This window comes from Girardinichthys multiradiatus, chromosome 4, assembly GCF_021462225.1.
Source record: "Girardinichthys multiradiatus isolate DD_20200921_A chromosome 4, DD_fGirMul_XY1, whole genome shotgun sequence".
Classification (NCBI taxonomy): Eukaryota; Metazoa; Chordata; class Actinopteri; order Cyprinodontiformes; family Goodeidae; genus Girardinichthys; species Girardinichthys multiradiatus.
The window spans coordinates 28,053,775-28,067,885 of NC_061797.1; the positions used below are offsets into that span (position 1 = coordinate 28,053,775).

General features: G+C 37.8%; 1 protein-coding gene across 1 annotated transcript in view; it reads right to left on the bottom strand.

Annotated features, from left to right (window-relative positions):
• The window catches only part of zfhx3b (zinc finger homeobox 3b), a 104,728-nt gene that overhangs the window by 18,048 nt on the left and 72,569 nt on the right, over positions 1-14,111 (bottom strand). Inside the window, exons 5-7 of the mRNA XM_047362496.1 lie at positions 12,685-12,792; positions 2,127-2,263; positions 1,434-1,634 (exon numbers count right to left, since the gene is read on the bottom strand). Coding sequence (XP_047218452.1) covers positions 1,434-1,634; positions 2,127-2,263; positions 12,685-12,792 — 446 coding nt within the window. The remainder of the gene's footprint in view (positions 1-1,433; positions 1,635-2,126; positions 2,264-12,684; positions 12,793-14,111) is intronic.

The following is a 14,111-nucleotide window of genomic DNA, read 5'->3' on the forward strand; positions in this document are numbered from 1 at the left end:
AGAATCGGATGTGATCCAAGTTCATGTACAAGTAAAAGTAGACAGACAAATACCTTTAACAATATAGTGTATATATAATAGTACTTCATGTCATACAAATGTTCTTAGATTTAATTTTTATAAGTCTATTTAGAACCATAGTTTTATTCAATATGGCGTATGTGGAATCTTTGTAATACAAATAATGAAAAAAAAAAACAATGAACTGCATTCTGAATTTAACTTAAGAGAGTAAAGTTGCTGTATTAAAAGCTCCAAAAATCACTCTGAGTGAATGCCTTTATGTTAAAGTCAGTCAAATAGGCTACACACCAAACATTTCAACAAAAACAGCACAAATTAATCTGAATTCATTGAATCTGTTGAGAAAAACATGAGCTGCTAACCATGTTTGAAACCAAAGTGTAAAAATTAAAGAAAGTTAAGACTGGATACAATCTTTACTTGCTGAGATCTACAGGGACAAGGACATTGTCTTGCATAAGTACTCATACCCCCTTCAACTTTAATGCATTTTATTGGGACAGATCCATGCAATAAAAATATGAATCCTGTAGTGTGTGGGCTGCATGGTGGCACAGTTGGTAGCACTGTTTCCTTTCAGCAAGAAATCTTGGGTTCAGCTGGTAGAGGCATATTCGAGCTGTAATTGAAGCATAGTGTGGTTCTACAAAGTTTTGATCAGGTTGAGTTGAATGCAAATAGAAACCAGACTTTTTAGACTTTTATTTGTAAAATATTTTGGAAACTATCAATCTTTTTCTTTCCGCTTCAGAATTATGTGCTACTTTGTATTAATCTGTCACAGAAATCCAAATAAGATACATTACAGTTTGTGATTATAAAATAAAAATGTTCAAGTGGCATTGATACTGTTCCAAAGCAGTTAGTCAAGTTTATTTATATAGCACATTTAAAACAAACTACAACCTTGACCAAAGTAAGAGCCAGACTGAGCCTGTCTGATGTGTAGGGGAAATTTATCCCTCTGGTTTAATCCTACAATCTTATATGCTGGTATGTGAACCAGTATGGACCTTGGTGCAGCTAAAAACATATATTACATGCGTTATTGAAACTCTTGTGTTATGTTTCAACATAATCGTTTTTGAACAATTTTTTTTATTATTTGTGACTTACAGATACTGACTCAGAAACCTGAAGCACATATTTGCAATTGTTCCATTTAATTACCAAATATTAGATTAGATTAGTGTAATGTAAGTATGGAAAGAAAAGCCTACTTGGTGCAGTTTAAAACAAATGTAATGTTGCCTTTGAGACACTCATTTTAGATGTCTGAGGACACCTAGGAATATGACAAAATAATAATCACATAGAAATTCCCTAATCACAATGCGTACTGAAACCTTCTCAACATTCCCAATCCTTCTACGTCCCGTCACATGTACATGTAATAATTCAGGACTTACTGTGGCTATTAGCTTGTCAACACAGTCAGGGGCAACACTGTGTAGGTGTGTGAGGTGGAACTGCAAGTGGATCTTATTGTTGAGCATATCCTGACACAGCGGGCAGCGTAGCATGGGCTGAACAGAGTGCTGCGTCATCACGTGCATTCTGAGGCGATTCAGGTCCGTGTTGGTGAACTTGCAGTAGGGGCACTGGTACATCTAGGGGTGGTGGCAGAGACAGAGCAAGTATTGGTAAAACAGGGATCCTTGTCTGAAAACAAGCTGTAGGTCAGGGGAAAGAGTGGAGACTACTCCACCCCTAACGGCAGATCCCTCTGATCACACACACATATGCCAAAGTGAGCAGCAGAGAGTTATGGCACCCACTTGAAAGTGGTTTCATTTGTCAAAAGCTATATTGATTTTCCAGCATATACACAATTAGCAGTGCTAGCCTAGAAGATTTGATAAATTAATTTTGAGCAGATCTAAAAGAAGAAAATCTGCATAATATAAAAAAGGTCAGTGCTGAAAATTACTTGTGATTTTTTATATTGAACGGGTTCACAAGCTTGAGACTTTTAATGATGTCTTGGTAATTAACGATGAGATAACCTTTAGCTAGATGCCTTTAATTCAAAGGAGAGCAGACTTTTATCAACAGCACAGGGTCTCAATATTTAAAAAAAATATGTGGTTTGTAATGCTGACCTGCTCCACAGTTCCCTTCTCAGCTGTCCTGGGACGCTTCAAGGAGAGCGGGCTCTCAGAGGTCTCTGAGCGGGAAGAGGGCCTTTTGGAGGGTAGAGGAGAATCCGACTGCTGCCGTTCCAAGTTGCTGGACACACCTGAAAATATTCAAACACAAACACATAAACAGAAGGATTAAGAGAGAACAGCAGATATGTCAAGACAATTTGAGAACTTGGCTGCTTGGTACCAGATCAATAGCATTGAGAATAAAGGGCTTTGGAATGTCTTTGTCAGATGTGATTTAAGTGCATTTAATAGGAAATGGGCAAGGACATTATTGTTATTAACAATATAGTGTTAAGGAATACACTACCAATGCTGTCTGATGGGCCATTTAAGTCTTTAGTTGTGGTATCAACAACATCATAAGAAAAAAAAAATGTCAGGGTGCATATTTAAGTTTCACATTATTAGAAAATGTCACATCACATAAGATTCTTACTTTGATTTTGACCATTAAATATTACCATATTTTACATGTTCACAACATAGGCCTGAAGCTCTCAAAATGTAACCACCTAAATGGGACTTTCATTTGTGTGTATTTGATTGATATTCTGTAATAAAAAAAATTGGTGCATAGTAATTACTGCCTTTATCACTTACAATGTACCGAGCTTGGCTCCATCCATCTGGAACATTTTTGTAGCAGGATCTGAACTTGATCAGTTTGATTTCATTGGGGTACTCATTATTTAAGGGGTTTTGAAAACTCAAAACTCTAAAAACTTCTAACTGTTCATTACAAAATATGTTATGAACATTAGTATACTTAGGATACCTAACTAAATCATATTTTGGTTTTAATGATTTATTCTGCTTAGCTTCATATATTGAAGTATTTATTCCATAACATTTGACTGATATTTGTTTGCATCAAATTGTATCATATAGTGCACGATGGCTAGAACAGGCCTCTCTAGAAAATGAGAACTCGTGGTTCAATGGGACTCCCCTGTATAAATCAAGGTTATAAATGTGTATAAATAAATAAATAAAAATCAAGGAATATATTAATGAATAAGTCAAACAATAGTTATAAGTGTATGTAGTATATGTATAGATTCTTAGGACAAAACTTTCAACACCAGCAAGAACATTAGGTTCTTCATAGAAGCAGAGGAAGTAGATACAAATTGGATTGTGTGAGACTTGACCAAAAGCATAAAATCTGAGGGGGGTCGTCGTCTTCCACTTTATCCGGGACCGGGTTGCGGGGGCAGCAGACTCAGCAGAGACACTCAGACGTCCCTCTCCCCAGACACCTCGTCCAGCTCCTCCGGGGGGAGTCCAAGGCGTTCCCAGGCCAGCCGAGAGACATAGTCCCTCCAGCGTGTCCTGGGCCGTCCCCTGGGCCTCCTCCCGGTGGGACGTGCCTGGAACACCTCCCGATTGAGGACTATACGATCGAGGCACGTGACGTTGCACGGTACGGCAGAGCCGGGGTCCCACCCTGGAGCCAGGCCTGGGGTCGGGACCCATCAAACAGCGCCTGGTGGCTGGGTTGCTCCTCGTGGGACCCGGCCGGGCCAAGCCCGAAGGAGAGACACGAGGCCATCCCCCAGTGGGCCCACCACCTGCAGGAGCAGGGAACTGTGAGGGACCGGTGCAAAGAGGATTGGCCGGCAGACGTATGCAAAATAGCTTCCCATCTTTTTAACTACATTAAAGTTTCTGAGACTCATTGGTAAAAAGAGAAAAGACTTATTCTATGCAGTTTTGCGTAGAACTAGTCTTTCAACTCAAGACAAAATTACATGCAGCATGGTCTTGATTAGTCATATCCAAGCATATTCATAAACAACATTTGATGTTTTGCCTCAAAATTAAAAAAGGCTACAGTGATTGTCAAGTCGGTGCTAGTCTTTTCCATTCTCTAAAGCTATTTCAAGTGTTTCACTGGCTCACACATCAAATTAGATGATAAATCCATTCAAATGCAAACAATGCTGAAATAACCAAAATAACATGCCTCTTTTTTCATTTTGCATCTTCAGAGCAAGGCCTCTTAAAAGAGCTCTAGCAAGGCACTTTAAAAGTACTCCACTTTAAACAGAAAGGGATAGACGACAGTTGGCACTCTAGAGGTGTAACTTTAGATGAACAGCTAAGTATGTGTTAACTGAAAAGCTAAAACCACAGAGAACCTGTAAAGGGAAACTGCAGTAGGAGCTCCAGTGGAAAGTGTTTATTGTGAAACTTAAGGAGTTGTCTCACAAACCCCTAACAGCCCCATAAAGAGTTAAATTTGGCCTTATTCGTACAGTTCCTTAGGGGCAAATTGGGAACGCAGGCCACTGGTAAGGGAGGGGTGGTATGGCAATGGGGGGGTCAGGTTAAACAGGGCTGACCACACTCCTACTCCAGACATTAAAATGTCAGCTCCAATCAGGATGAGGGCAGTTGAGGTGATTACCCAGTGGGAGACCTGGTTTAGGACGGAGGAGTCTGTAAGATCTCCCAGAGACACCGTGATCAGCCATGGAGACCTTATTAAGGGTCCAGTCACAGTCAATCCTATTAAACACATCCGCCAATAAACAAAGGAAATGTTAAACAAAAGGAACCTCCCATTCGTTGACATTAACCTCTTAGTCATGGCACTGTGCTCACCAATTCATCCTCCAACTCTACTCAAGTCCACCTTTTCTTCTCTTTAAAGTCTTCTCTTTAGATAAAGAAAACCATCCTATGTGGTCATACTTTAAAGAAACATGTTCTTTTTAAGTTTTGGGGTTTAAATTGCAGTTCAGGGGAAATGTTTCTGGCAAACAAATATGACTACAGCACTGAAGATCATAATTTTTAAAAATGCGTTTTTAACTATGCAATCATAGAGCATTTTCCGCTCTCCTTCATCAGCTCATTATTTCAACAAGCTGCTACTTGACCATAATTAACATCAACACCCATAAAGTAAAGAAGGATGCCTTTACTCCTTACAACAAAAACAGGATTAGAAAAAAAACAAATATAGAACTTAATGAATGGTTAATGTTTGTATTTACATTTATAGTGAATATTGCGTGACAGTAGTAAGGTAAAAATGTGAAGGTAAGGCTGTAAATACAGTACAGAAAGTATCAAAATCCCTTTCAGCCTTGTGATTAAGAGAATAAGCATTGCAATTATGCTTCCAGAGCTGCTCAATTAGCACCAGAGAGGTGAGACAAGTGGCTGTTTTTGCACTGAATGCTGCTAAAACCTTGTTTTCTGGCTGAGGTGCCTCATGGTTAAGTGTGGATGATAGAGAAGGCGTGTAAGGTGAGGACAGACGGAGGGCTGCACAGGCCTTACTCTGGTGAAGTCTCTCTGTCACGGCTAATTAGGACTACATAAACCTGATCTATTGCTTCTCTAAGGAACAGAGCAACACTATCATCAGCAGCCCTGTGACTAACATATAACTACTGTTTTCATTATTTTTTGTTGTCATGGGCAATGACAATTTCTGTAACAATGAAAAATCTAGAACTGGAATAAAATCTAAAAATATTTTAGTTTAAGTAAATGTCTTCCCCTCATTAATGTCCAAAGAAAGATATCAGATGTAAGAGTGGGTTTTAGATGCAATGAACAAAATGTTGTGCTCTGATGGAACTGTGCAGAGGACTACCACAGGAACAATGATTAAAGAAAACAGGAATAAAAGCTGTCCCAAGCGGGATATGCTTTAAATGTCAATGACTCACAAGTAGTCTTACTTTCTGGGTATAAAGAATATAAAAAACATTTTATTTACTTAGCAGATAATTTTATCTATAATGTCTTCGAAGTAATGAAATATTTGAGCTTCAATTCAATCAGAAATGGTGACAGAAAGATTAAGAGCTAAATATATTTAAATGGAGGAAACATTCTGAAAAATATTTAAGGAAAGAACAAGGTTTATTGTTTTTTTTCTAGTTTCATTATTGAATCAATAAATCATTCATTGGTAGAACAATAAATAACAGCGTATATATAGCGGCAAGACATGTATGCATTAAAACTGCAAATTCTCTACCCTCACCATAAAAGTCATTGTGGATTAGACCTTAATAGTCTAAGTTCTTCTTTCTTGACCTTTTTTGCCCTTTCAGAGAGCCCCCATTTTCTTTTTTTTTTAAAGATATGTGTTCGGCACTAGTGGCCTTTATTTTGTATTTTTCCTTTGACAGTAGGCAGACAGGAAAGAGGGGTAGAGAGAGGGGGAGACATTCGGCAAATGTCGCCAGGTCGAACCCGGGACAGCCGCTTCGAGGACTATAGCCTCTGCACATGGTCGCGCGCTTTCGCCCCTACACCATCAGCGCCGCACCCGAGAGCCCTCATTTTCACCCAGACATCTTCTGACAGATGCATAGTGCATCTTGTATGAACGCACCAACAGAGTACGCAGTGCAGGAGAGAACTGCAAGCCAATAGGTAATTATTAATTCATGTCCCTTTTCCGTAAACCAAAGGCTTTTCTGCTGTTGAGTCCCGTAAGTGAATTGGACTTTGGCACCTTGTCTCTCTTTCATAGCTGGACTGTATAATTCAAGCAGCAACTGGGGCTGCCAGCATCCTGCACCAGTCTCTGGAGCAAATCCTTGCTGCCTTGTTGTGCTTTCAAGGGGAAAAAGGATGGCTGCTGGACAGAGTGACTGACACAGCATAGACTGGATTAACCACAATAGGTAATCTCCCATTGAAATCTTCCAGAAGTGCAAAATCACAGCTGCCCCTAACCTACGTCCTTCAAGGGGTTATCCATATTGTAAAAATTAAATTAAATAGCATGCAAGGCTGTGCAAGATGGAAAAAAAAAAATTCCCTCCAAGGAGCTGAGATGAGGTGCACATCTTCTCTGCAGCTTCTACTGCTTCATTACAGTTGTTCCTGTCATGCCCTGGCAGCTTCAGGCCTATGTTGTTAACATCATAAACTCTCATATATTCTGTCCATGTCAGTAAGAGTGAGTATGTCTGAAGTTTAACCTGTGCATGTTGGAAGTCTAGGGTGCTCTGAAAAGCATGCCAGCTGAAACCTTTCACCTTCAAAGTACTGAGACCCTGTGATGCCCTTCAGCCTCTCACGCTGCGTGTAATCTTCACCTCTATTCCCATGCCGAGTTGGCTATTAATATGGAGATGATTCAACTCCCATGGTACTACAAGTCATTTTCAGTCTGTGCTTTGCAAACAATATTGCCTTTTCTTTATCCCCACTTCTAACTGGGTTTTTAATCTATGTCCTGAGTTAGAGCCCAAAGCAATAAAGGGCAGTGCTCCATTTCGTCTTTTATTTCTGTGGTAATTACTATGCAGCAACAACCAACAGAGAAGAATTCAACAAGGTATGTGGGATCCACATATTTTCTTTTTGCATAGAGCAAAAAGCTAAAATTTTTAGGGTATGAGTAAGTGAAAATGTTCAGTTATGGAGAGATTTTTAGGTGCAGTTGTTACTAATTTATAGGCTTCAATGAATGATAGCATGTGAAGTGCTTCACCTTAGCAGGACACAGCTCTGGATGTTAGAAACCTTGTGGTAGACTCATAAACACTGAGCTTTCAGGGAGGTGCCTTACAAACAAGGACAATTTATGGCCTATTATCTTCAAAGACAAAAGGAATTATAATTTGAGGGATGACAAACACTTGAAGGACATGACATGAATATGTAAAAATTTCTACTGCTTCATCTCCTAGGTTCCTACACCACTGAGGGCCTTAAAAGCAATAACAAATCAAAACTGCACTGAATGACCCACAATTTAAAGTGGTCATTCTAGCCTCAATAATCGAATTATAACCAAGCTGAGCCATGCAATTTTGACTTCAACAACATTAAAATAAAATCTGCATATACGCACTGTTATGTGGAGAACCATTCAGAACATTTGATTTGTGTGGTTCTGAATGTGCCCAGCCTGAAGGCTAACAGCACAAAGCAGAGCTTAATAAAAAATGAGCGGGCTGCAATGGCAGAGTGTTGCGTCTAGGGGATGCTAATCATCAGCTTCATTATCCAGATTACATGCAGCTGCAGCGACGAGCAAAGCACATCTGCTTTTCTCACCCACCTGAATGTGCACACGTGCTCGCTGGAGCACATCGATGCAAACAGCAGGTTGATATGGAGCCAGAAGCCCACACAGATCCTCACACACGCACACAAACGCATGCACACACAGAGGCTTGTTATTGTAAGCACATGTAGTGTGGCTGCTCAGTCCTCAGTCAGACAGCTATTCAGATTTAGTGTTGAGATTTAGCTGAAAATTATTTGGAGGCTCTTTTTTTTTATTACATCCATGTGAATAAAAATAAAGTAAGAAAATGAAGCCACAAACTGGCATTTGTGTGCAGGGCCATTAATTTAAACAGGCCAGCCATCTCTATTATTGACACTCATGTAAGATATTTGTAAAAAAAAAACTAACTCTAAATTGAGTGTTTAATTCTGATTTTAATGGTTCTGAATGCGATGTGTTTAGAGGTGGTACGATGAATTCTGATGAATTCAGAAAAGGGCATAGATATTTGTGCATGGGTTCTGTAAATACTGAATACACCAGTCAATCAGAGGCTAAATTTGAACCTGTTTGTCACATTTAATTGGTGCTACACAGAGTTGTGTCAGAATACACTTTGATACGTCTCCTAATAGTTTAGAGTAACAGATACTGAATTTAGAAGGCAAAACATTATGTCACAAGCATTTGTGTATAGACTTGCAAAAATGACACATATAAAATTTTAATTAGACAGATAAAGATATTTTGAGTTGTCTTTAAACTGTTCATTAATTTTCAAACTGTGGTTTACAAAATATCAATTAAACCATATATTTATTTTGTGCTCCATGTTAACCAATTGGAACCATTTGGTTTAGCCTACTTATAAGTCTTTCTGTTCCCCGAGGTGTTACAGTTCACAGAGTGCGGATGACCCACGCTGAAATATAATTTTTCACCCATTGCTTCCACCACCTTGCTCTGGCTTGTGTAAATTGAATATAGGGGAAGGCGTGGGGAGGAATTATTTATCAACTTCCACTAAAGCCAAGAACTGAGACTCTATACTTTCCTCATCTTCCTCTTAATGTAACCCCTCACCCCTGTTATAACTTTTAGTAAAAACCTTGGCCATACAGTTTATGCTAAATATCTTGGTGTCTGAGCCTGCAGGTGTATTAAGCATTTTTGGCTTTTTTTTTCCTTTACCATCACTTCAAGCTCTCATCCCCTTCTTTTTAACTCACACTGACTTTCAGTCAGGCGCACTTTCAGCTGCATTGTCATGGATTCATGCAAGTGCTGCAGAAAATGCATCATCTACTTTGATAAAAGGTAAGGATCCTGTTTGTATGCCTTTATCTGTAGATTCTCCGCTAGGGGAGGAATGTAGAGAAGAAAAGCGGAAGGTTTATTAATTATTACATGTTTTATACATATAATTTTAGATGATCCTTTAGTGGTGGCTGCAGCTAATGTGCACATGTCATTTAGAATTACTTTTCAATTTATATTTTTTCTATCTAAATCTGAATGCAATTATGATAATTCAAAAGTTGCACAACATATAGTGTTTTCTAGCAAAAGACATCTACATACATTGTATGCCTTTCTGTGTTTTGTCCCTGAGACAAATAAAAAGCAGTGGAACAATGAAGGCATCTTTCAAGAGATGACAGGCCAAATACATATGCATTTTACAAAGGCTTCTGATGTACCTCTAAATGATTTTAATGAATACTGAGGAGCTGTGCAACAATAAAGAGAAAATAAGATTGACAGTGGCTTTAAAAAAAGGGGAAGCTTTTTTTTTCCTGTGTTCACTAATGCCGTCTGTCTGACAGTGGCTGTCATTTGGAAAGGGAACAATGTTGCACTATGTTCCAACAGCAACATGACAATGATGAGAAGAAGTACTTCACTCATTCTAATGAAGGATTTTAGAAAGAGCTCGGGGTCAGACAGTGGGAGGCTAAGCACCTTTCTCACTGATAACAGATTGGCCATATTTTAACAAATGCACCCTCCGGATTCTTACTATGCAAGATTCTTAGACAATCAACAGCTCAAACAAGTGCTCCTTTGCTCAACAAATGCATTGTGAAGTTTTGCTCCAACAAGACATGCTCTCTGCATTTCTTCTGAATTGGTATTGTATTTTTAAACCTGCAGGAAGTTTGAAGTACAAAAAAAGAGCCCTTCCTATTAAACTCCAGCTGTCGACTTTTCCAGCACAGCCTTGAACCCACCACACCATCCTACCCACCCACCTTCCTTTCCACTGACATCAAACAGAACCTCAGACCTGGTTCCCTAATGCAATGCTATTTTTAACTAAGCGTTTCTAATAAGCTGCAGGGAAGATGTAAATTTTTCACATGCAAGCACATCTTTCCTTTGTGAAAACACAGAAACACACTTATTTGCTGATTAGTGACTGACAGAGAGGAGGAAAGAAACTGAATATGCTTGTATCAAATTGCATGCCTTTCAAAAAGGAGGAATCCTAATGCAAGGAGTCATCTTCCTGTGCACCACAGGTATGAGTGAATTATTAATCGGCCAGCTCATTTTAATGCTTTTTAAAGTGCTTTATTTTGATGTGCTAAAACATACTTTTAGCCATATTCAGTCAGGCATGCATATCATTATTTCTTCCATCAAAGAGGAGTGTCGCCCTTTCAAAGAGCACAAACAACTCAGCCTCATTTAAAATAGAAGTTCAAATATCAAAGACGTTTTACAAAGGCGAGGCTTCAAACACTGTGATAAAGTTTTTTTTAAATCTGTACTTTATAAAAAACTTTAGTATGCAAAAGGTGCGGATTGTTTTCCAGCTTTTAACCTGACTTGTGTAAATCAAAACGTCTCACAGTCAGACAAGGGAAGTTAGACACAAGAAGAAGTTAGACAAGTGAAGACCATCTATCTAGGCCTGTTACTGTTCAGTGTCATTAATATCAAAAATACTTTCTATTGAATAAGAGATATTTAAACTTGCAGCTTTGTTTGTGATAATGCAACCATTGAGAATAAACTAAGCATGAAAAAAGAGAACTGGAACCATGTTTAATTTTCCCATTTTAAAGAAAGGCAATGAAAGAAAAAGCAACGTAATCAGCAAACAAATTAAGCTTTTTGAGTTTGACGCACTTTGATGCTCTGATGCACATGCATTGTATACTATAATGGGAAATAACCTAGTTTTAAAGTGAAGTGAACTTGCTTCTCATTTCGTGGATATTAATTTTGTTTCACATTTCTGTCAATTTGAACAAAAATTCTTGTTCTAATACTTGCTCCAAACATTACTAGTACTAAATTCAGATTGTAAATATTAGTTTTAGCATATTAAGTTACAACACAATGTGTGGGTATAGAAACTCACCTATTAAAAGGGCTATTGTCTTAACAGGGAACAATAATAACGTATTGGCAAAATGGACATAATATTTTATCACAATATTTTGTGTCATTTGTTGGGATAACAAAAAAAAAACATAAAAAATTTTATCTCTCCCTCTGCATACAGTCAGAGCCCCATAAACACAAAGCCTGCTCTATAAATAAAACCTGCTCATTATTGAATAGACTACTTCACCATTAAATAATATGCAAAAATTGCATTTAGTCATATGTTTAAATATGTTAATAATATTTGCTCTTAAGAAAACAGAAGTGAAAAACTTATTTCAAATAGCAAAAATAACAACCACAACCATATTGTCAGATTTTAGGCCTATAGAGATTTGTAAACATTATTAATTATTATGTCAAAATAACAGTAAACAACACAACAATTGCCTCATCCCTAAGCATAACGTGATGTTGGCACTGCGATACTTGTTCTAGTTACTTAAAGATTTCCAAGTGTGCAAAAACTTACACAAAAATGGACTGTTTGATGAGATCTAAAATTATGTAAATATTATCATGCAATTAAATTTTTGGAAAAATCATCAAACTTATTTTGCCAGAAGACAAAAATCGCTGCATGTATTTAAAATATGTTATTTAATGTGGATTTAACAATAATAAAAATATAAGATATTAATAAAACAGAACCTTAACCTGAGCCTAGGCCCCTTCTAAAGATACACCCCCGACATACAACATAACGGATGAACATAGAAATAGCAATCCTGCTATGAGAAAAACACTATACATTCAGTATTGTCAGTGTCTAACTCTGTGTGCAACAAAGTTGAGAATATGGGAGTTTGCACACAGGCCCTTCTCATCTATTGAGCAAAAACAAAACAAGGGTCACATAACATGTGAACTTATTACATATATTGACAGCTTAACCAATCTGTTTTGTTTCTAGTGAACTTTGTAGTATGCAGTATTATTATATATTATATATGATCATTTTAAAAGAGTGAGGTCAGACGTAGATTTTTTAAACAAAAATTTTTATTTAAGTAGGCTTAATTTACTTAGACAAAAGGCCTATTGTTTATCTCCCTCAGCAGCATGGCTGCAACTCCTGTGTATAGTGCTCCCTGAAAAAAGTGTGAAACCTGGCCTTACCTGTCCCTTTGGTGAGCTCCTTCTCCCCCCCACTTTCTCTGTTTTTGGTTTGGTCCTCCTGGTCTGTGGTGGTCTCACTAGCAGCCTCCACATCCTCGCTCAGCTCTCCTGAAGGGGGAAGGAGACCGGGATATGTAAATCACTACGCCATCAGAATTGGTGGAAGCACTTAAAGGGACGGTAGCATTTTTTTTTCTATAGGAGCTAGCAACGATTACATTTGCTGACACATAGTTGCAAGGCTAGCAGACAAAGAGGACAGCACCTGCTTTCTATTACTGTACCATCTGATAACACTGTAATATTTAGTCAGGTTGAATTATTAAATCAGAGTTGAATCATGAGGGAAGAGGAAAACAAATATTGATTCATAAAGGAAATAATATTTTTTCTTATTTAGCAGGGATATAAAATTGCAAAATAAAAAACAAAAATACATGTGTCCTAGCCAATGGAAAAATAACTATATCCTTCAAGAAATAGACCTTATATCAAATCCAATTCTACCTCATGTATATTTTACTGTCCCCTGCAGCAATCTGCTAGATTACAAACCAATAACAATAACCCAATTTGTCTTCTGTTATTTTACTATAAAAAAATCATAAATATTTAAAACTTTCAGGCCTACAATTCAATGTATTTTTATGCCAAGTCAAAGTCAGAAATCCCCTGTAACCACCTTAAAAGCCTCAGCTCGATATATCAGGGCCATTTAGGAGCGTCGAACTCCAAACAATGGATATCCAATAACTCCATTTGTAAGTAACACACAGAGGAAAAGATAGCAAAAAGAGATAATAAAAAGTGCATCAATCATGTTTATTTCCCTCCAGTGCCCTATGAACATCCCCACTGCCTGTTAAGTTTGTTTAAAAGTAGAGAGACTTACATGCAACAGCATTGATTGGACAACAGTAAACTAGGCCGCAGTCGATAGGCTTTATCAGTTATTACACAAGTCAGCTAATTCTCAGCAAATGTACTTAAATGCTCTTTTGAAAATGCTTTCATGCCTCGGTCTCTACTCTATGAGCTATTGATGTATTGACAAAACTACAACAGCTACTGAAATATCCTGGTCAAGTATTCAGCCCTGCAGTCATTGTGCATCTAGTCTGAGCTCACCACAGGAATACCACGAGCCAAAACCACTTTTATGACGTTACATTGTCCCTCATCGCTCCCTTTTAATTCCCTCAGTTAGAGAACAGTTCTGCTCATCAACAAACCTACATATTTAAGTCAGGTTCATAACTGAGATACATAATATTATTTGATCGTTTTCTATGTGCTGTCTGTACATCTTCAATTAAACACAGTTTCATTATTCCAACGAATTATAATTTTATATACAAATGATGTTTCTTTGCATACAAAAACTATTTTATAAAAAAAAAACAAAAAAAGGCAATAATAGAATGGAA